General features: G+C 40.9%; 3 protein-coding genes across 3 annotated transcripts; 2 read left to right on the top strand and 1 right to left on the bottom strand.

Annotated features, from left to right (window-relative positions):
• Positions 1-1,111: 1,111 nt before the first annotated feature.
• boka (BCL2 family apoptosis regulator BOK a) lies at positions 1,112-9,793 on the top strand. Its single transcript, XM_084066855.1, has 5 exons — positions 1,112-1,316; positions 1,493-1,976; positions 2,560-2,688; positions 6,526-6,689; positions 8,568-9,793. Exons 2-5 carry the CDS (start codon positions 1,751-1,753, stop codon positions 8,691-8,693), a joined length of 645 nt encoding a protein of 214 aa, XP_083922981.1. The 5' UTR covers positions 1,112-1,316; positions 1,493-1,750; the 3' UTR covers positions 8,694-9,793.
• A 566-nt stretch (positions 9,794-10,359) lies between these two features.
• atg4b (autophagy related 4B, cysteine peptidase) lies at positions 10,360-19,947 on the top strand. The gene is made up of 13 exons (XM_084067693.1): positions 10,360-10,458; positions 12,964-13,065; positions 13,269-13,340; positions 13,439-13,537; positions 14,029-14,130; positions 14,228-14,300; positions 14,696-14,775; positions 15,825-16,021; positions 17,483-17,561; positions 17,669-17,814; positions 19,174-19,230; positions 19,328-19,421; positions 19,739-19,947. The coding sequence occupies exons 1-13, from the start codon at positions 10,449-10,451 to the stop codon at positions 19,810-19,812; spliced, it is 1,185 nt and encodes a 394-aa protein (XP_083923819.1). The 5' UTR covers positions 10,360-10,448; the 3' UTR covers positions 19,813-19,947.
• dtymk (deoxythymidylate kinase (thymidylate kinase)) lies at positions 19,947-22,928 on the bottom strand. Its single transcript, XM_084067694.1, has 5 exons — positions 22,539-22,928; positions 21,828-21,936; positions 21,293-21,383; positions 20,970-21,167; positions 19,947-20,843 (listed from the first exon to the last, which is right to left on the bottom strand). Exons 1-5 carry the CDS (start codon positions 22,666-22,668, stop codon positions 20,727-20,729), a joined length of 645 nt encoding a protein of 214 aa, XP_083923820.1. The 5' UTR covers positions 22,669-22,928; the 3' UTR covers positions 19,947-20,726.
• Between the last annotated feature and the right edge of the window lie 378 nt (positions 22,929-23,306).

The raw sequence follows: 23,306 nt of genomic DNA, 5'->3' as shown, positions 1-23,306 counted from the left end.
ATCTCTGTTCTTTTACAGCAAGTACAAGATTCGTCTTCAGGATTAGCTGGTTGGCACAAAATGGTTAAAAGGGAGTGCTCCAAAACAAACCTATCACATTACTAAAACTGTGCTTCCTGTTTTAAGTCAGATTTTGTCACAGTAGAAATTAAGTGTTTAGTCTATACTGTATGACTGGCCTTGGAGCATTTGTTTATATGTTCATCCATCTGTCTGTCCTACTGTATACAGCATAATATGATGAGCAGAAATAAACAGGGAAATAAACAGGGGAGTCCCATAGCAGGGAATTCCTCGGGCATGTCCCAACAGCAGCATTCCTATTGTTAACTAGACTGGGCGTGGGGCAGATCTACTGTACGTTAGCCTACCAAAGAAAAACGTTTAAGACAGGGTTACTGGGAATGTGTGTGTTCAAGAGCTGTTGTCATTCTGGTATGTGTGAAAGCAGTGTTTCATTGTTCTATTCACCTGAGGGAAATGTGCCAAACACCAAACATTGAAAGACATGAATTTGTTTATGAGCCTGCAGAAAGATCTCTTATGTTCATACTGTTAATTTGATATCACCAGCAAGTCTGTTTTTCTTGAGCAAAATAGTAACTTAGTTCTTGGTTAAGGTTCAAATGTAGCTACTATTATGCAGATGATGATGATAATAATAATAACCTAATAAATCAAATTAAGAATTCTGATTTGGTAGACAGCACACCACTAAATATTGTGAAAATACTCGAAATTAAGACATTTTAGTGGAACAAAAAGTACCATGTTATGAGGCAGGTAATGGTTATAGATAATTTTACATAGCCATTTCCCCCTCTATTGTGTAAAATACAATAGAAGAGATTGATCAAGTGATTGGCAGACCATGCACACAAATCTATGTTCATGGGGGGGGGGGGGGGGGGGGCTCATCTCACTCAGCTAAGGGGTCCTTGGCCTGAAAAACATTGAAGACCCCTGTCATAGGGTCTTTGAAATTCAAAAGTTTGAGAACCACTGTAAAACAATGTGCTATGATGTGGACCACATCATAGAGCGGGTCGAGGCGGGGACAGGTTTCTCTCCGCCTTTAGACCACAGACAGCATAGTGTCCATAGAAGGAAACGTTGCCAGACTCTACTCAACCGTAGAATAGTTTTGCGCGTAACAGATTGACCTCAAATCTGTAGCCAAATTATAGCAGCTTCAATAAAGCGACGTTTTGAAGTATAAAATAAAAAAGATTTAAAAAAGAATATACTAAATAGCTTACGGACGTTTGTATCGTTTAGCGCGTTGAAGAAAGTACCATAATAAAATAAAATCCAGGGTAAGTTTCACTTTGTTTTACAATATTATGATGCAATGTAGACTATGCTGTTTTGCCGATACGATATTCGATATCAAGAGATCGCCTACTGTAGCTATATTGATCAAGTTGTTTTTGTTTTTTTTCCGATGCAATTGTTCGTTTATTCCTCGTCTAAATGTTAATTTCTATTGCAGCTGTGGCTCATTGAATTTGAAGACAGATAACACTTCTATTAAAAGCTGTCCACAGAGATGATCTAAACCAGGTCTAGTCCATCCATCGGTCCGTGTGTGTTCTTATATGCTGGACAACATTCTCTGATTATCATCATCTGCCAAGGGGAGGTCTGGTCAGTGCTGGGTGAAGTGTGGACCTCCATACACGGTGATTAAGGAGGATCTAGGTGGTTTTGGGGGGGTTGACCAGTAATATAATGCACCGCTGATGAACACATGGAGATGCTGCGTCGCTCCTCGGTGTTTGCGGCCGAAGTGATGGACGTGTTCGACCACCGCTCGCCCACCGACAAGGAGCTGGTGTCCCAGGCCAAGGCTCTGTGCAGGGACTACATCCACTCCAGGCTGAACCGGGCCGGGATCGGCTGGTCCAAGCCTGAGCACGGACTGTCCGCGTCAGGGGGGACCATTGGAGAGATATCCTCGGTGCTTCTTTGGCTGGGTAGGTGATCAATAATCATGATTGGTTGGGTAGGTTATTTGTCTGGGTAGGTGATCAATAATCATGATTGGTTGGGTAGGTTATCAATAATCATGATTGGCTGGGTAGGTTATTTGGCTTGGTAGGTTATCAATAATCATGATTGGCTGGTATAGGTTATCAATAATCATGATTGGCTGGGTAGGTTATTTGGCTATATTTTTGTTGTCATTTTCTACAAGCTCATAACACTTGTTGAGCTTGTAGATCAGCTATTACAGTGTATTAACTATTTTTTCTGAGGAACCCGTGGAACCCTCTCAAGATTCTCTGGGGGTCCCTGGACCTTGGCCTATCTAGTGATGGATGGCCTTTATAAGCATATTGTCAACATGACAGAATCTCCAAACTGTTTTATCACCCTGCCTGTGGACCATTGACACAAGCTTATCCAAGACAATAAGACATGGCTACATATTATAAACGATAACCTAATAAATAAGTTATATCTAGGCCTAATTTAAATAATGGAGAACTCCAGTCCAGAAAGACAAATTGTTAAATATATTTACTTGATTGATGATTTGTTTTGTTTTGGTACCAGGCGATGAGTTGGAGTACCTACGTCCCAACATTTACCGTAATGTGGCTCGGCAACTCAATATCACAGTGGCATCAGAGAGCGTGGTTTCTGACGCCTTCCTGGCAGTGGCTGCAGATATATTCTCCACAGGTACGTACAATATTCTTTTCAAATATTCAAATATGCATGCAGGTATACTTGCAGATATAAATGTAAGTTTTTTTTTTTTTGTGAGCTTGGAAAAAAAAGATTATGCACATCCAAATGATTAATACTATATAGTGCTGAACAGAAGTTCAACAACAGAAAAATGTAGCTTAGAGAGTAAAGCTCTTCTGCTTTACCTCATACACTTGGATTGGATATATACAATACATTTTGATTGGATAGATAAATGCATACATATTAGATGTATCCATCATATAAAACATATTCAGTTCAATCTAATGATAATTTACTCAGCAAGAGTATACTTGTAGGATACAAGTATACACTTGTAGGCTATGTCACATAACAGTTCTTGTACAGTGAGAACAACTTTAATATCACATGACTAGTATGAACCATCAAAATGTCATACCGTAGCTAAGGGAAACAAGGAAAATGTAATGTCAACATCAGAGCCACCAAGAGACAGAGCATATCATATAAACACACATGCACACAGAGACAGAGACGCGCGCACACACACACACACACACACACACACACACACACACACACACACACACACACACACACACACACACACACACACACACACACACACACACACACACACACACACACACACACACACACACACACAGAGACAGACACAGACAGACAGACACAGACAGACAGACACAGATGAATAGAAGAAACTGACCAGTCTGGTTAATACATTGTGCTTTCTGCTTGTGATTTGCCAGTGCATGTTTTTTGTTTTGTTTTTTTGTCACCATGCTCATTTCTGGTTTGCACACATTCTGGACTTAACAAATGCAGCACAGCCGATTGTGCCTTTAGAAGCTCATTGTTTAGGTTTCATTTAGGAAGGAGAACCTGCAGTCCTTCACCCAACTTCAACAACAACACTGAATGTTGAAGCTTCAAGATGGACACAGCAATTTGTAACAGTCCTCAGAGTGGACAAAATCCACTGTGTTAATCCTACTCTACAGAGGGGTAAAACATTTTACCACTGTCTAGAGTTGAATTAACACAGAGGATTTTGTTGTGTACACAACAAAACCCTCTGTGTTAATTATATTGTTTTACTGCTTTTTGCAGTTCTCTTACTGGGATGTAAGTGAGGCTAATGGTGTCTCCAGGGAGACAAACAAAATAGATCCCTTTGTACACAGACAGGCTCAACGTTTGCTTTACATGGAGGAAAAGGAACAAGCACATGTACACACAGAGACATGCTGAACAACACTTTATCCAAACCACCGATGTGGAAAGAAAGCTTGCACCCTGCAATCCTGTGTGTTATGCTTAACTCTTCACCACAAATAGCCAATCTACAAGCTTACAACACACGTTGTGATTCGGCACGTTGGGAGCTTGTAGATCGGCTATTTTGGGTGCGCGACACCATCGTGCAACAAAGTACAAATCATGCTTTAGAGGGAAGTTTGTTCTGCTATTGTCCCCTTTGCAGGAAAAGAGCTTGTACAGTGAACATGTCGGTCTGCCCCATATTAGGTTAAAATGTTCCTGGAGTGTGGTCATTACACACAGTTAAGTCCCCACCCAGGGAGTTCACTCATCAGCACACTCCTTTCCTCAGGGAATACAGCCACAAAGCACTCTGCTCCGTGGGCAACTACCATAAGGGGTAATTGCAAACCAAAGGAGACAGCCTGGTGTACGATGTGCAAAATATGACGTTTTAGAGTGGTTTTATGCATTTTTCACTGACTTAAACTGACCATAACTGCGGATTAACCACTTAAACCCTATAATTATAATTAGTTGACTGGGCCCCCCAGGCCTCTATACTATATGTCCGCTCCATTTTTCTCTCAACACCAAATGTCTTCACGGAAAATAGCTGATCTACAAACTCACAATAACAACAACAACATTGTTAGCTTGTAGATCGGTTATTTTTGATGAATGTTCTCGCTAGGGACGCTAGGGTTCATGTGGTTAAATACCCATCTTACTCCTGACACATTCATCCAACTATTTTGTAGTACTCTGTTTGACCATGTTTGTACTATTTTATGCGTAATATACTCTACAGTGGTTGTGGTTTGACTTGAATTTTCCTCCCTTGCTAATGATACATTTGGATTGACAGCTTAGCTAAGCATAGAGTTCACCATCTAGAGAGGAAGTCCTGGGCAGGAGTAGATTATATAACCGCAGACTTGTTCGATGAGTAAAACGGAGCATCACATACGTCAGTGTTTTCTCCACACTGTGAAATGTCCTTAACTCTGCACAGGCAAAAGCTGAGGATGTCAGTGAATGGGCTATCTGCACCAATGCAAAAAGCATCACTGGTCTGCTTATTTGTGGCATTTTAAACGTATTTGACCGGAGTCTACCAGGGTTCTATACTAGACCCCCTCCTTATAGCTTTGCAGAAAATAGCTGATCTACAAGCTCACAACATGCTGCGTTGTGACGTGTTGTGAGCTTGTAGTTCTGCTATTCCACCGGATGTGGTGCTATGTCGTCGTCGTCGTCGTCCCCCAGAGTAGGGATGCTAGGGTGATTATCAATGTTGAAACCCAAACCCCAGGTGTCTGAACTTTAGAGAGAATATGTGTAAATTGTTACAATAAGTACTCACACTTGAAGTCAACTCATCCATGTAGTATCCTGTAATAAGCACAGTGGAACCATCTGGTGTTGGGAAAGCAGGGATACCATTTGGTACCAGTTACATACTGGCAGTCCTTGTAACAAAAAGTTCAGACGAGGAATTTCAGAGTGAAAAAACATCTTCAGTTGAACAAAACTACTTTGTAAACAAGTCAGTCGAAGCGTACTTGTGTTAAAACAGGGGCAACACACTGTGATTCCAGATCAGGCCATATAAACAAAGAGAAACAACAGAATCATCATTTATCAGACTTAGTGAACCAAAGGATGACTATTCTAGACGATAGATGGAAATGAGACCATTTGTATGCGTTGGATGTTTAAATACCTTGCAACAATCTCAGACTTGACCTTAAATGGTGTGTTAGATAAAGGCATTAGTTAACATGTGGATTCATTCTGAAAAAATGACCTGCTGACTGATCTAACAGAATAATGCACTCTGGTTACGTCAAGCCTTGTTCCTGAGCTTTCGTCTTTGTCTATAGAGAAAGGCAGGTTGGCCGCTGCTGGGGGTTATATAACTCTAAGACAGTGCTTTCCAATGGTTTATCCTTGGAAGGCCTCCTTCTTACAAATGGGCCAAAAGCTAAGACCCCCCAGCACGCACGCATACGCGTTTCTCAGACACGTTTAACCACTTAAACCCCAGCATCAGTATTGTGGGGAAAGCTTTCGCTGAAAATAGCAGATCGACAAGCTCACAACGCGTCGCATTGTGAGCTTGTCGATCGGCTATTTTCAGCGAAAGCTTTCCCCACAACAACAGAAAACAGAAAAGACTAGTATTGAGCCCTGAGGGACTCCAGTTACCCATATGGGGTTTAAGTGGTGAAATCTAACAATGTTAAGTACTTCACAATGATGTTGCATGTGGGAGTTAGCTGTGTTAATGTTACAGGACAACAGATACTGTATGACGGGTTGGACTGATATCACATTGAGACACGTTTAGAAATGGTCAGGAAAATGTATTATAATTTTGTGCAACATATTTAAAATATTTGACAACCACAAAACAGACCAGACCTCACCACAACATAGATCACACACTTAACTTAGGAAGCTTAGAGGAAGCACTAAAGCATAGAGCAAGGAAACACTATGTTTTGTTGTATTCACTTCCTTCCAGTCTTATAATTTGTTGCATCTCTCATCTGTTCCCAGGTGTGACTTGGGGAAAGGTAGTTTCTCTGTATGCCGTGGCAGGAGCCTTGGCAGTGGACTGTGTCCGGCATGGCCACCCAGCCATGGTCCATACCATTGTAGACTGCATGGGGGAGTTTGTCCGCAAGAGTCTGACCTCCTGGTTGAAAAGGAGAGGGGGCTGGGTAAGGGGAAGTGAGATTGTGGCTTTTCACTTTACTTTCACTTTTTCATTGTGTGTGTGTGTGTGTGTGTGTGTGTGTGTGTGTGTGTGTGTGTGTGTGTGTGTGTGTGTGTGTGTGTGTGTGTGTGTGTGTGTGTGTGTGTGTGTGTGTGTGTGTGTGTGTGTGTGTGTGTGTATATGTGTATATTAGTTTAACATATCTTGAATCCTGGTTGCCCTATTCTGGGCATGTCATTATAGGTTAACATTTTCAAACTTTCTCAAGCATTTTCAACAATCTTCAACTATAGTACTTCAACTATTTACAAATAGCTGAAGTATAAAATAGGGCTTAATGGGCCGTCCACACCAAGCACCATAACGATAACTATATCATTCACTTTTGTCATCGTTATAGTTGTGGTGTGGACTTGAATTAGAATTATATTCAAAACAATATATTTTAGTTCAAATGCTAATGCAAATGCTGTAAGTAGTTTGTACAACCAGCTATAATTGATCTTACCCTCCTCCAAACATAATCAGTAGGTCTAACAGAGTTAGAGTTCAATTACATGTGTTCAAATTAATGCAAGCTCATTGATGATCATTCCTTCAATCCTTTGGGGGAATCTATAAGAAACAGCTGACCTTCATTTAGTGCTATTGGGAATTAACAATTATAAGCCTAAAAGCTACTTAATAAAACAACAACAACTTTAGTTGTGAACTTCAAAAATCAACTGTGTATCTGGTAAAAGAAAGGTGCTGGAGCTCAGGCTCAAAAGGACTGGAAAAGTGCCCCTCTCCATGTTCCGCTCTGTTGGCAAGGCATAAAAAGTGAACAAAAGCTCTTGTACTGATGCTTAAATGGTCCATTTGGGGGAATGCACAAAATCGTCCACCCTGATCCAGACCCTCTGCCCTGTCTCTGCTGACACTACAGTAGAAGCCTCATGTTTGTTTATTCTCGCAGATAAGTAGGGTGTCACAAAATGGGACACAATGCCTTGTATAACCAACATCCGGGGATGAATAAGGGGCCTATTTTCTGGGGATAATTAATTATAGTCTGATCTGTGAGCGCATGTCATATTGCACGTAAGAGTTGTGATGGCAGCATTTACCACAGATTACTTAACTAGGTTACTTAACTAACAACTTATGAACTAAAGGAATAATATAGATTGGGCAGAACTTTAGCACTTATTTTTCAGTACATTCTTTTATTTGGTTGCATCTGAAAAATCTCCCACCCGTTTTGGTGGTTTGCTGAAATATGTTCTGTTGAGGTTAGAGTCAATACAGTCACTGGGTTACAGTGTTGTCTTTGGCTTTGGAATTGCATATTTGTGGACTAGTTGCACAGCCTCTCACACTGCAGTTAGGATGTTGTCAAAGTATGGATACATTTTGGATGTATATTTTAAACATACATTTAGTATTTGCTCGGAATCAGGCAAATACAATTTAGTTTGTCCTGCTGTTTCATTTTAGAGAAGCTATTAGTGATGCATGAATGACCTCCTGTACCTCAGTTCCCTGGGACTGGAAGTTAGCTTTGACTATAAGGTTAAGGTTACTTTGAAAAATCTTGAAAATGTTTTGAAAATACGGTATTCGCCAATAATAACAGTCTGTGGGTTTTATACAATTTAACCAATGAAAAGTATTAACAATAGCTTGTGAATAAAAAATAACGGATCCATTGGAACACACATTCTTTTTTCCATTTCCTGAAAAGTAACGGTTTTGGACGCGGTTTCTGCCAAACGATATCAAATAATAACACAATATGTTACCATTAAAATGCGTTGTCCCTTGTGAGGTTTCACCTATGCCTGACAAACCTATGCCTGACAGAATATGCTGAATGTATGCCTTACCTTTCCCAACCCAGGTGGATGTAACTAAATGTGTGGTGAATACTGACCCCAGCTTCCATTCCCACTGGTTGGTGTCTGTCGTCTGTGCCTGTGGACACTACTTGAAGGCGATGGTGTTTTATCTCCTCCGGGACAAGTGAAAGGTGTGATTTGGTATTCTACTATCAGATTATCGGACAGCTGTAGTCTCGTTCATCAGCATAGTACAGCACCGCCCCATTGAAGAAGTAACCACTGCCTTGGATATGTTTACACTTAAGGACGTTTGCACTGAGCCTACGTGAATGATCACCCTTCACAGACGACATGGATTTAGTCTGATCTCCTAGGCTTCACATGCTAGACTAGAGTATGTATTTATTGTTAACAGTAATATTATGACACAGTCACTCAAGATATTAAAGCCTTAGTTCATTAGGTCACATGCTTGGTGTATTGTGTGTCAAATACTTTTAACTAGGCACTGAGAATTTAGGGTTAGTCTTTTCCAGACTTTATTAAATTGAATATTGGCTCATTTGGCTACCTGAAGCTGAGATACCCGTTTGTAGGAAGTGTTTGCTCTCCTAGTGGTTAAAATGGTAATTACGGGGACATTTTATTTAAAGCTTATTACAGCTTGAATTATAAACACAGCAACAATAAAAACAAGATTCCAAACAATCTGAAAGTTAAAATGGCAACAATCAAAGCAATGCAAAAGACCAAATCAGATTAATAAACACACATATATATAACAGTGGTTATATATCAGTTGTAAGGCGGCCTTACAACTGATATATAACCACTGTTATATATCTGTGTGATTGTTAATCTGATTGGCCTACTACTGTATATCTGGCCAAGACGAGAGCATACCTCGGTCTGGCACTGGTCTGTTTTATCAGGCATGTCTGAAAATATTATAAGAAAATTGATCTAATGAAAAGGAGACCAAGAAAGGTCACATGAATGCCATATTATGTGCACAATATACTGCACTTAAGTGTGTGTGTGTGTGTGTGTGTGTGTGTGTGTGTGTGTGTGTGTGTGTGTGTGGTGCGCGCGCGCGCGCGAGGGAGCGTGCGTGCATGTGTGTTTTGCAAAGAGAGTGTTTTCTGGACCGTTTCTATGTAATTGTAGCCTTCTTGGGCTCGATGCACTTTTATTTCATTTTACAAATAGAACACATTACGTAAATAATCTCACTTTTGTTTGGCATGCATGAGCACTGAGTGTCTTACGCAATAAAAAGAGTTTCAAAATGTGTCGGCCTTGTCGTGTAGCTTTTTTATTGGTCATTTAGTCAAAGTGTAATCTAAATATTTAATCTAAAATCTAATTTATTATTTTTTGTTATCAATAGTTTTTATTCATCACAAACATGTCACAAAAATAATACAATTATGCCAGCAGAACATAAATGCATCATGAAAAAAAAATGAAAAAAATACATACAACAGATACACAACTTAAAACTAACAGTAACACACAACAAAAGATGAAGAAAAGAAAAGAAGCAGGACCAAAGATGTCAATGTCTTATATTAACGCAATGTGTAACAACTGAAATACAGAAGCAGGTAAACAAGCAGAGTCATGTCATCATAGGATAGAAGGGAAGACACGTTGAACGGGTTTGTTTACAGATGGTGGTGGTCGCCTGCCTGCCTACTCGTCGCTCAGCGCTGATCTATAGAACATGTGTGCGCCGCAGCCCAATGCCAGTGTCACCGCAGACATGTACACGTATCGTCGGTGGAAGTGAAACCGATCGACTCCGCCCAAAACAGAGCGCCCGATTGGACGCGACCGGAATAGGTCCCGCCCTCTTTTTACGAATTCCGCAACAAAGACGCGCTTCCCATTGGCGGAGAGGAGTGCATAACAAACAAGATAGGCTGAAGACCGTCGGGATGGATGCAGGTAGGATGCGTTTGTTTGTTGGAAATAAAAGTATTTAGTTCCCCCTTTTAGCTGCTAAGCTAACGTCCGAACTGTCCCACTGATTCGTATTTGTTGACTCTTTCACGAAAACACTTTGCCAGCCCCACAGGCAGAACAACACACACTCCTCCCTGGTGCTTTCTTTAGCCCAGTTACCATTAGCAGGCTAACGGTTTGACCAAAGCTAAACTGTGCTAGCTTGTGCTTATAGCCTTTATAAAAGTGTGTCCTTCGGGTTCCTCGTATTGACAGCTAGTCGCACAACCTAAATGTCACATATCCTATTGACTGCCAGACAGCGTTGTTGTTTATAGCGCCGTCTGAAGTGTTTATACTGCGTATTGGCTCTGCTGTGTTGTCCTTGGTGGTTGGACTGGTCATGCTAATGTTCCGCCCATGATGATGAGACATCATCACAGTCAGTGCATTGTCACCATTCAGAGTCATTAGGTTCACACACACTGAGTCTGACAATAACGTGGTGTAAAGTAAATAAGTACATTTACCCAAGTACTGTACTTAAGTACAATTTTGAGGTACTTTTTACTGTACTAAAGTATTTCCAATTTGCAATACTTGTTGTACTTCTATTCCACTACATCTCAGAGCCAAATATTGTACCTTTACTCCACTGTAATTATTTGAAAACTTGAGTTACTAGTTACTCTGAAGATTTTGATTATTACAAAACATACATTAACCACTTCAGCACTTCAACATTTCGGCCATTTGAAAATAGCCGATCTACGCATTGTGAGCTTGTACATCTGCTATTTTCAAAATATTTGTTTTACATTTTAGACTTGTGAAACGGGACACTCTGCTTAATGAGTACTACTACTTTCTACTTTTGGTACTTTAAGTACATTTTGATACCAGTACTTCTATACTTTTACTCATGTACATTTTCAAATCCGGACTTCTACTTCTAACAGGAGTATTTCTACATTGCAGTGATACTTTTACTTAAGTAAGAAATGTGAGGCCACTGGACAATAACCTGACAAACTTCTGACATGTGCAAGTCAGGAGAAAGTTGATGACTTAATCGAGTTGATTTAGAACTCCATAATAGATGTTCAAATAAAGTCGCTGCAATTCAACAGTAAGTTTCTGGACCCTATGAACTAGGACTCATTCGCCAAGGCAAACTGAATTGGATCCAAATAAAATAATAAACAATAGTTTGTGTTTGGCAACCTTATTAGGAGCTAATGTTGAGTGTGTGTTTATGAACCCATAAAGCACACACTGTGTTTATTAACTAACTACTTGTTGCCAGGGATCAAAGTTTAGCTTTATATTGTGTCAGGTGTTTTTCTTGTATGAATTAAGGAAGGTTAGACAAGCATTGTAAAGGAAAAAAAAGACCCAGTCTGTAAAGGAATCAATGACCTAATACTCAAATATGTTGTTTAATCATATAATAATGTAACGTTCAAAAGACTCAAGTCGTAAAAAGGAATGACCTAACACTCAAAGATGATGTTGTTTAATCATATGATGTAATGTTCAAAAGACTCAGTCGTAAAAGGATCAATTCAATTCAATCTTTATTTCAGACCCAAGGGAGATCCATATCACAATAATAAAACATAACACAATAATGGATCGACCCAACACTCACAAATATGTTGTTTTACCATATAATGGTATATTGATGATAGGCCCAACTAACCCTTTCTCGCAAGAACATCCTTTTAGTAGTAACATACCAGTAACAACAAACACAATTCTGTTGGTGTAATGACAAGAAGTGTTATGTTTTGCTAAACGATTTCAGACTCCAGCCTCAGCCTTCCGGACACACACATAAGTTCAAAGGGTTTATGGTTTGGACAAGTGCTGAATAAGATGTGCTCATCGTTTAGTGATGCATAGTAAAGCATCATCCACTGTTTTTTCCCCACTCAATCACGCTGACAACCCCCCCCCCCTCAAACTCTCGTTACCGTGCAAGTTATGTCTGCAAAGACTATAGATATATTTCCTTACTTGAAACGAGTTCATGTATACCCCTGACACAGCCTGGATTCACGAAGTGCCAAATTTAAACTCTGGCTATGAGCCCAGTAATCATTCTAATTGCATTGAAGAAGTCATGTCAGGTCTACAGTGCTTAATTGTGATTGCAGGTTCCCTCTTGCAGATCCATGTCTTTTCTTTAAGTTTTGTGAAGCTCTTTGGGGCGTAACTATGAATATTGGACAAGGTACATTATGACTAACCCAACAATAATAATGTATTGTACACTGACACTGGTGATGACGTTATTAAGGAAATCTAGGACCATACATATGTAAAGCAGGTTGAGGACACTTCATCCTTATAGCTAGGGATGGAAAAAAATAATAAGATGCGAAAGGAAAGATAGCACGGCTAGTTATACAGTTGTCAGCTGAAGCTGATGGGTAAGTAGGGCACTCTTCAAATGTCACTTGCCCCCCATATCATTCATGCTTGTGTATGCTTGTTTAATTGCAGCTACCCTGACATACGACACACTTCGCTTCGGAGAGTTTGAAGATTTTCCAGAGACCTCAGACCCTGTGTGGATCTTGGGGAAAGAGTTCAGCGCACTCACAGGTAGGATGGCACTACAATTGGTGTACTAGTACTCACAGTTGTGTGTTTGTGTGTGAAAGCGAGAGCGAGTGAGAATAGCAGTACATTTATGACATAAGATGATGAGTGTGAAATAAGTGTGGTAAAGTATGAAAACCAATTCACATACAGTTTATATGAAACGTGAACATACTGCCGCTTGCTGATTTATGTTCTTTCTTTAGAAAAGGATGACATTTTGTCCGATGTTACTTCGCGACTCTGGTTCACATACAGAAAAAACTTCCAGCCAATTGGTAAGTTAGCCAACCAGTATAGGATTTTTCGATCAACACCTTTTTTTTTACCGTTCCTTCAAGTGGTAGCTTATATAGTATGTGACATTGTATTACAGGAGGAACAGGACCAACATCTGACACAGGCTGGGGTTGTATGTTGCGATGTGGCCAGATGATCCTTGCAGAGGCCTTGGTCTGTAGGCATTTAGGCCGAGGTATGTCTCAAGTCAATACTGACATTTATTTATGTTTTATCTGGCTTTTTTGTTTTTGTTTTTGGGCTTTTATGCCTTTTAATGATAGAACAGTAGACTGACAGGAAATGGGGAGTGACACGCAGCAAAGGTCGTCGGGATCGGGATTCGAACCCACGACATGCTGTCAAGCTGGCATTGCAGCCTAGGGCCCAGGTTTTATCTGCTTTTGATACAGTCAGTGCATTGCAGTATTATAGCCTAAAACCCAACTCATACTTAATATGCTTGCTGAAAAATAGCTGATTTTCAAGCGAAAAAACACATCACTTGAAAACACGTCGTTTCCGGTGAGTGACACCGTCGTGGATCGAAGTACAAATTAGGCTTAAGTCTAGCTTATCTTTGCAGAGCCATTTAACTAAGTGACTGCACTGTCTGGCACAAATTACTGTTCTATTCAGAGAATACCACGAGGAGCTTGCTTTAACTGATAACTGTCTGTTTGTCAGACTGGAGATGGGTCAGAGGGCAGAAACAAAGAGAAGAATACATCAGCATTCTCAATGCCTTCATTGACAAGAAGGACAGCTACTATTCCCTACATCAAATTGGTAAACCCCTAACATATTAGAATGACATAGTCCTACTCTCTTGAAATAATTAAATCACACTTTAATGTACACTTTTTTTCCCCCATTTGCGCTGCAGCCCAGATGGGAGTTGGAGAGGGAAAGTCCATAGGTCAGTGGTATGGACCAAACACGGTGGCACAGGTTCTAAAGTAAGCACTGCTACATCCCAGACAGTGAATACACACAACGTTGACACACAGCAGGTCACTCAGGCATTGCATCAGGCCAGCACTGTGTTGTATCTTTTTGAACTGATTGCCTGTATTATCCACTCTCAAAGGAAGATACTAGTGTCAATACAATGCATTGTCTATTCATTAAAACTTTACTGAACTTAATGAATTATGTTGTCAGTGTTGAATAAACATAATTGAGCTGTCATGGACAAATCAATCCTCTCTCCAGGGACAATTTTGGTTATACCTTTCAAATCAATCCACACTTTAAATGCAACATTAAAGTAACTGAAAAAAACTGACTACTGTATGCTTTGGGGGAGAAAAAGTGGCCCAATTTACTTATGCTGTCTATACTGTATACTCAGGAAACTGGCGATGTTTGACTCATGGAGCCGATTAGTCGTCCATGTGGCGATGGACAACACAGTGGTGATCGAGGAGATCAGTGAGTACAATCAGCTTTGTTTTTGGTGGGGGGGCTAGATTAATTATAACCATTTCATGCTTTTAATTCAGTTTAGTCAGTGACACTATGTAGACAGACGGGCAACTAAGGGCAGAGAGAATAGAGACATGCAAGACTGTCAGATGGGGGTCGGATTCAAACCCACTACAGGTGTGGTTAACGTTTTACCCGAGTGATTGCACTGTGGTAAAACGGTGAATGAATCATGTTGATGTAATGACAGCCATAGACCATACGTACCAGGCTGCAACATGCATAATTATGTTGTTTCTAATGATAATTGAGATAATTATCAACAATTAACTGAAATGCATCTTAAGGTGCAGTTTAGAGTTGTAAACACTGAAAAGCACACCTCTGTACTGTATGCAATTATTTTTTCATAGGATGGCAGGGGAAGATTTATGAAGAATTAATGAGCCAAGTGTCCTCATGCTAGGAGTCATCCAATCACCAATCATGTTCAAAACGAGGCAGGCACACTGACAGAAGTGGATTTGAGCCTGTGGCCACACTTTTGACTCGCAGTCAGCACCATCTGAGTATCTATATCAAAATTACACATAGTACTTGAATGTTTTTTTTTACAAACTTAAAGACAACCCCCTCAGACAAGCCTCAACAAAAGACAATATACAAAAAGAATAAATATAGTACTTGAATGTTGTACTTGAAACATCAACATTGGTTTGCAGAAATATAACATGTCAATGTTTTTGACCTCATTAAACCAAAATGAAAAGGCGTGTGATTGGATGACTCCAAACACACGGTAAAAATGAAAAGGAATGTCATTGGATGGGGTGCCTGGTGGCTCAGCCAGTTAGCGCACAGACCATAATGCTCTAAGTGAGTGCGAAGACTCTTGTCTTGCATGTTCCTCTTCCTCTGCCCTTGGTTCCCTGTCTCTCTACTCTATCCTGTTTGGAATAAAGAACCCCCCCCCCCCACACACACACATACACACACAATGAAATCCTGTGGGGAAAAAACTGTACAGCTATTCTGGCTGTTTTTGTTTCTTGCAGAACGTCTTTGTATGCCTTGGCTGGACTATGGAGGAGCCTGTGCTCAACCAGATGGAGCAGGGGAACTTAACGGTTGCATGGAGGGTGCCTGTGCCATGGCTGAGGAAGAGACAGCCCTCTGGAAACCTCTTGTCCTGCTCATCCCACTCAGGCTGGGCCTGAGTGACATAAACGAAGCCTACATCGAAACGCTGAAGGTGACACACAATCAACATGACTATGGATTATCTGGATAGTTTTCCCATCTCATTGGTTTATCATGGAACAAAATGGGCAAAATCTCCATAGGAGTTTGAATCATACATGGTGCATCCTTGGAGGAGCCCGGGTGTTCCAAAGAACACAATTAGCGATAATGTTCACGGGTGGGAAGTGAGTTGGAGAGGGTGATTTCTGTCGCTGCACAAGCAACTCCTACAGAACTGGGAAGGATGGCATGTTTACATTCTCCGCACACATAAGCCAAATTCCAATACCCCAATTTCTGTCTCCACCCTTCAGCATGGTAGTGTTATTCGGATGCTATCAATGCATTGAATGGGAGATTATCACGTTCTATCAGACCATTGAATGGGCGAAGTAGGCGACCTACTAGCTACCCCGCGATTTGTCAGACCATTCATTGGGCGTAATTAGGAGCTACTGACCTACCGACGGAGATGACTTAAATAGTTCAGTTTCGGTTTTGGTTTTGGTTGTTTTGGTTTCGGACCATGACGGAGGCGCGCAGTCTCAGGCGAGCTGGAGCCCCGCGACGGGCCACCGAGGGAGCTAAAGCGACGAGTTGCCGTCCGGAGCGGTGCGACGCTCGCCTGAGCCTACTCAGCGCCGTTGGAGTTATGTACCGATAGGCACAGAATCGTAAATATTGTTGTGGGGACTGCTCCGCCTCCGTCGGTAGGTCAGTAGCTCCTGATTACGCCCAATGAATGGTCTGACAAATCGCGGGGTAGCTAGTAGGTCGCCTACTTCGCCCATTCAATGGTCTGATAAAACGTGATAATCTCCCATTCAATGCATTGATAGCATTCGAAGCCGGTGTGTTAAGGTGATATTGGTTAATGTGACCATCTTATGGACTACACATAACGTCAATGTCCATAAACGTAAATCTATACGCTTAATCTTATGTGGCCTAAATACCACTAGGTTAAAACAAACAGCAGTGATTTACATTCAGACATCGACGTTATGTGAATTCCGCAAGATCGTCACGTTTCGGCAGGTCACCAAACCACGACAGGGAGATTGTGGAAATTGACATTATGACGAAATTGGGAGACAAATGGGAAAGAAAAAGAAATCCAGAGTGGTTTGTTACTAACAAATTGTAGCAACCTCTGCAATGCAGTACATGTAGTGATGCTTCAGCTTTCAGCTACTGGCAACACACCCTTCACAAAAATGTACAAACAAGGCAATATCATCAGAAATGTAATTTGGAAATCATAAACCAAAAATACATAACTAGTTAACTATTATACAAGGTTAGAAATGTAATGCAACATTTGAATTTACTGTCATTTCTTATTTGATATGGGTGGACATCTAGTCTCAGAGCAAGCTCACATTTTACCCACAACTATTAGCTGAATTAAATCGATGCAATGTCAGTTAAAGCTCAGGTTTCAGTAAACTCTTATGGTCTCTGTTCACAGCAATGCTTCATGCTGCCTCAGTCCCTGGGCGTTATCGGAGGGAAGCCCAACAGTGCCCATTACTTCATTGGATATGTCGGTATGTTCTGCTTGTTAGTTAGATTAACTACTATGGTCACCAGTGGAATTCTTCCATCACAAGAAGAGCTACCCCTCTATGAGCTCACTTCCTTTTCAATCTTACAGGAGAGGAGCTCATCTATTTAGACCCCCACACCACCCAGCCTGCAGTGGAGCCATATGAAGATGGCCAGGTCCCTGACGAGTCGTACCACTGTCAGCACCCGCCTTGCCGCATGCACATCTGTGAACTTGACCCGTCCATTGCAGCGGTAGGGACTCTAGGACTATTCCATTTTAAACTTAAGGAAATATGTCACAGTTGACTGGGATTACACTTTCTCAATATGACACAAGTTACACCAGCGTGTATTTACTGAACCTTTCGACAAACGTGACAGTTTAAAGGAAAAAATAAAAGTGAGCTGAGAAATATAACCATAGCAGATGGTTCCTTATGGGTGTTAACGCATGCTACGATCAAGCAGTAAATCCTATCATGCTGAGCAGGCCCTTGATTTTGGATCAAGATGGCAAAAAAAACAACAACTAAGTGACTATGAAAGAGGGTTCATTATTATGTTTTAATAGGAACAGTGACTGAAGTGACATCTCCTTTTCAATCTTTGGGTAAGACATCAGTGAGTAAATAGGGTCAGAGATTGTGGTGCAAATGCACATTCGATGACTGTGACGCTTTCATCATAGGATAACGGTGATCACTCAGGATAACTTAATATTGATTTGCAGTGAACCTTCTCACCATGCCAGGAAAATGCTCTGCACAGCATAGCAGCAGACCCCCTCACTGAGCATTCAGGCCTGTACTGTTAGTGTATGCTACACTTGCACTCACCTACTTATGAGGAATATGATGGAGGATGACTCATTAGACCATATCACTTTCTTTGTAATGAGAGGTTTATGCACTGCAACCCTACTGTAACATCCCTCTCTATGTAATTGTTCTTGCTGACAGTCTAATCACTTCCTGCATTAACATTCTCAGTGAGTCACCTATGGAAGAGGTGCTCATTGTTTTTCTTAACATGACACTAACGCACAACACTTCCAACCACTCCTGATGGGAGTGGTCTCTGTCAGGATGAAAATGACCCCATCTACTGGACATGAGGTGTCACTGAATGGTTTGCTGCGTATGAATGAAAATCATATGCTATGACCTTCATATTCACCAGATCTCAGCCCATGTTAGATTTTGGACCGACGTGTTAGACAGCGCTCTCTTCAGTCATCAAAACACCACATTGAGGGATTGTTTTGGGAGTCGCACCGCAAAGCATTGCTTGCTGGTAGATCTATTGTCAAAAAGATCTTGATAAAATGTGTAACATTTTGGCAACATTTAACTAATCTTGTGTCGGGATCCCTGGGACAAACTATTTTCTGATTGGGGTCCATGGCCAAATACATGAACTTGGGGAACCACTGTGTGTTATTAATGTTGCTTAATTAATTAATGTTGCATCCCCTCAATAAAGTTCCAGAGACTTGTACAGTCAGTCAAGGTGCATTGAAGCTGTTCTGGCATCGTGGTGGCCCAACACACTTGGTTGTTTTTACTTTGTCTATTCTGTGATGCTTAAGCCAAATTGTTTGTCATTTCCTAGGGCTTCTTCTGCAAAACCGAGGATGAATTTGATGATTGGTGTATGCGCATTCGAAGGGTAGGTCTCAGACTCTGTCATCATCTGCTACTGTTTTCCAACTTAATATAACAAAGGTTCAGTAAGAGGATAATTGACATCTGCTCTTGTTTCCTAGCTCTCCTGCAAAAAAGGAGGCTTGCCCATGTTTGAGCTAGTCGACAGCCAACCCTCTCACATGGTCAGCGTGGATGTCCTCAACCTCACACCTGGTAAAGACCTCCATGTTTTCACATGGCTGATTTGTATATGGTTGCTGTCGGGCAGAAACCTTGTATCTCCATAGTTCATGTTTTTAACGTAAAGTAATGCCCTACTTTGTTGTACAAGAGTGTTGTGTAAAGCAAATAGCCGATCTACAAGCTCACAGCGCGCCATTACATGTTGTGACCAACATTGGAACACAGGTTCTTTTTGTCAATTTCCTGAACAGTTAACAGGTTTGGAACTACAAGGTTTTGCACCGACAATATGTACCCAATACATAATATAAACACACATTTTAATGACCCGTTTCATCCCTTCCCAGATTTCTCAGACACCGACAGGTTGGAGCGGTTCTTTGACTCGGAGGATGAAGAGTTTGAGATCCTGTCCCTGTGAGGGAAGGAACGGACAGACATTGTACTGTTTAAGTTGTGCCCTTAACAGTACGCAGACGATTCTCTGGATTTCTTCTCTGTATCAGGAGGGAAGCCAAAAAAAGGGGGGAAATGAAGATTACTGGTGACCTTGTCGAGCCAGTCCAGCACCACCATGGCGTAGTAGTCATGTGTCACAGCGTTCTTCTAAACAGCCTCTGAATGCTCTCTGTATCCAACATGGAGGCTGCCGTGGTGGGAGGCAGTAGCAGGAGCTCAGGATAAATTCTGTATGCACATCTTCACATTAAGCATCTCCATTTGAGTCTTAACACTTTAAATGTTTATTTTGAAGTGATATGGTGCCTTCCCCTGTCTCCATAACAATTTGCCATAACAGTTTTATGTTTTTAAAAAACACATATGGTTCATGAACACACATGGCTTTCGCGGTTTTGTCACTAATATCTGAAGTCTGTAACAGCCTGTAATGAAACCAAATTTTAGTCGTTTTTTCAGACAAAGCTGTATTAATTGTTCATGCAAAGGTATCCTTGTCCTGTCTAAAGATCTGTACACTAGTTAATTTGACAATTATTTATTTACTCAATATGTAGACAGATGAAAGAACTGTAGACATGTAATGGAAAGAGCGATACAATAAAATGAAAATCTTTGAAAATCAGTTTCTCTGCATTATAAGACTAACGTGTGCCCTTGGTTGGTAGCCTGGTAAACCCTCCCTATTTCCATTTGATTTCAGGATTTCACTCCTGAAATCAAATGGAAATGAGATATCCGGAGGGAGGGTTTACCAGGCTACTTGGTTGGTCCAAATCTACGTCTGTTAAATCTTGATCCGAAGAAAGTGCAAAAAAGAATGTGTTATGATCAAGACTTCCTTTGCCTGAAGATATTATATAAACAAATATTTTTCTAGGTTGATTTCCATAGTTCCCCAAGTGGCTGATTCTCAGCTGTGTTGATGATATTTAAACTGTGAGTCTTGATGTTGGTGTGAACATCTTCAATGCTTTGGGAAGCATCAATTACCTAGAAAGTAACACATGCAATGTTAAATTAGAGGATTGGTTTTTGAGATTGTTGTTCCTTTTTGCGGATATAAATGGCACAAAAGTAATTAATCTGCATGTTTAATCTTCTACCCCTGATTCATACCTGCCAGTTGATTGCAGGGTCCTTCATCAGTTGCTCAAACTTCTGCTGGACTGTTCTTTGGAAGACACTGTTCTCATATCTCTCTTCTCCAAACTGCCCCCTGAGCGCCGCATCATTTGGATTAAGCTTTAGAAACATCACCAGATCTGGCTTTGGCAGTCCCACGTCAGGTTGCTTGCACCAGTCCAGACAGAACCCCTGTAGAGTAGAAGGCAGAGCATCACCTTAGCTCCTGAGTCCTGACTCACTGCATCACAAACTGTTTTACGAGCTAATGGGTGGCTTCATGAATTCAAAAAAAAAAAGAAGGCTGAAACACTCACTGGCTTGGCACTGGTGAATGCAACTCCAGAGAAGGCGTACCGATCTATAACTAGAGTGGTGCCTTGTTCCAACTTTTCCTTCATTAAAGGCCTGGGAAGGAATGACAAGGGAATTATAATAAACACTGAATAACACTCGGCCTATCAAAGCTTGCCAATTTATAGCGATTGCTTAACCAGCATGCATTACTCAAATGTAGTGTCTGCAATTTACACCAGTGGTTCTCAAAGTGGGGTCCAGGGACCCTAGTGGTCATTGAGAGGGTTCCAGGGGGTCCACGGCAAATTTGTATCAATTAGTATGAAAATCTGTTTAACCAATGTGCTCTACAAGCACAATGCGTTGTGTTGTGAGCTTATTGTAGATTGGCTATTTCTGAAATGTTTGGAAGGCTTGTGAAAAATGTGTGATAGGTTTCAGAATTCAGATGGGGGTCCCCGGCCAAATACATAGCCTATCAATATGAGTGGTCATTGACACTAAAATGTTTGATTTACACTGTGGTTATTTAACTTATGTTCTCTGTTTTCTTACACAAGTTCCCAGCGATTTGCAGAAAACAACAGGTGTACTGTGTGGTCCTCCAGGTTGCTTTTGTTTTCAAGGTAGGCGTTGATCAACTGTCCGATCTTGGTGGTTCTTTCTGTCACAAAAGAAAACAGACGGTGGTATGGTGAATTCATTGTGATCACTGATCAGGTATAGACCTGAAATTGAATGGATTCATCATATCTATTCAAGTTCAGGTCTATAATACCAACACCACCACAAAGAGCGGCTTGCATTTTTTTTTACATTCCATCAGCGGTGGAAAATGTACTCAAATGTTTTACTTATGTAAAAGTACCAATACTGCAATGTAGAAATCTGTTAAAAGCAAAAGTCCGGAATTCAAAATGTATTCAAGTAAAAATAAAAAAGTATTGGTATCAAAATGTACTTAAAGTACCAGAAGTATAAAGTACTCATTAAGCATGTCCCGTTTCACAACTTTTACTGTAAAATCTATTGAAAATAGCAGATACACGCTCACAATAGCTTGTAGTGTACTAGATCGGCTATTTTCAAATGGCCAAAATGGGTAATGTATGTTTAGTAAAATCTACAAAGTAACGAGTAACTAAAAATAATTGTAGCCTCTGATATATGTGGAGAAGAAGTAAAAGTACAGAACATTGGTAATATTCAAGTAAAGTAAAAAAAAAAAAAAAAAACACCACGTTCTGTTGTCTTAATAAATCTTACCGGGAAACCTCATCATCTCAGCTGGTCTTCCACTGTTTTGCAGGGCTTGCACTAACTTGCTACATTGTGTGGTTTTCCCGGCCTTGTCCACTCCTTCCAGCACGATGAGCGCTCCTCTTGTGCAGGCCATTGATCCAAGCGGTGTGGACGATTCAAGTATGATTATGTATCGATTGACAATCTAAATACCTTCTGTTCTGTAACCAGCAGATTTCCCAGAAATTCCCACCGACTGCGCGCTCTTTCACGATGCAAAATGTCAACAAAGGAAGTGACATATGCACGCTTGTATTTTTCCGTTATCTTTGAGACACACATCCGGGTTTTCGACCAATAAGCATCTTTGTTGAACCCGGATTCGGGACAGCTGACGCTTCTCCCGGGCCAAACAAAAGGCATCACGTTACGTTGATCGCCTTCCCCATTTGCCACGCATATACTGTTTATGGTACTTAAAATGATATGCGATCGTAGGAGTTTTTCCACATTAGAATAAATAAATACAATTAACCAGCAATTCTATTGTAAATGTAAACCTAGCCCCATTTGGAACTTCTCCCTCCGCTGTATAGCTCCGAGATGAGGTCCCACAGTGTCGGTGCCGGCAGATGACGACACCGGCAAATATTGGCCAATGTTTTTGATTCTTACCCTTTTCCGCACATCGTATCCAAAAAGTAAAGGTGTTCTCCCCTGTTCTCAAATGTTTTAAATTTCAGCGGTCAAGAAAATGTAACCAACGTTTTGAAACAATCGTTTAAATCGCCT

Source organism: Gymnoscopelus microlampas, assembly GCF_963454915.1.
Source record: "Gymnoscopelus microlampas genome assembly, chromosome: 9".
Classification (NCBI taxonomy): domain Eukaryota; kingdom Metazoa; phylum Chordata; class Actinopteri; order Myctophiformes; family Myctophidae; genus Gymnoscopelus; species Gymnoscopelus microlampas.
Note: the sequence above shows the minus strand (reverse complement) of the source record. Positions and strands in the feature narration are given on the sequence as shown.

Excerpts from the sequence above, each read along its gene's own strand:
- boka (XM_084066855.1), top strand. The coding sequence starts at position 1,751 with ATGGAGATGCTGCGTCGCTCCTCGGTGTTTGCGGCCGAAGTGATGGAC. Across the intron at positions 2,689-6,525 it reads TGCAGATATATTCTCCACAG|GTGTGACTTGGGGAAAGGTA; the intron begins GTACGTACAATA and ends ATCTGTTCCCAG. Across the intron at positions 6,690-8,567 it reads TGAAAAGGAGAGGGGGCTGG|GTGGATGTAACTAAATGTGT; the intron begins GTAAGGGGAAGT and ends TTCCCAACCCAG.
- atg4b (XM_084067693.1), top strand. Across the intron at positions 17,562-17,668 it reads TTACTTCATTGGATATGTCG|GAGAGGAGCTCATCTATTTA; the intron begins GTATGTTCTGCT and ends TCAATCTTACAG. Across the intron at positions 19,422-19,738 it reads TGTCCTCAACCTCACACCTG|ATTTCTCAGACACCGACAGG; the intron begins GTAAAGACCTCC and ends ATCCCTTCCCAG.
- dtymk (XM_084067694.1), bottom strand. The coding sequence starts at position 22,668 with ATGGCCTGCACAAGAGGAGCGCTCATCGTGCTGGAAGGAGTGGACAAG. Across the intron at positions 21,937-22,538 it reads TGAGATGATGAGGTTTCCCG|AAAGAACCACCAAGATCGGA; the intron begins GTAAGATTTATT and ends CTTTTGTGACAG. Across the intron at positions 20,844-20,969 it reads ACCCTGCAATCAACTGGCAG|GTAATTGATGCTTCCCAAAG; the intron begins GTATGAATCAGG and ends GTTACTTTCTAG.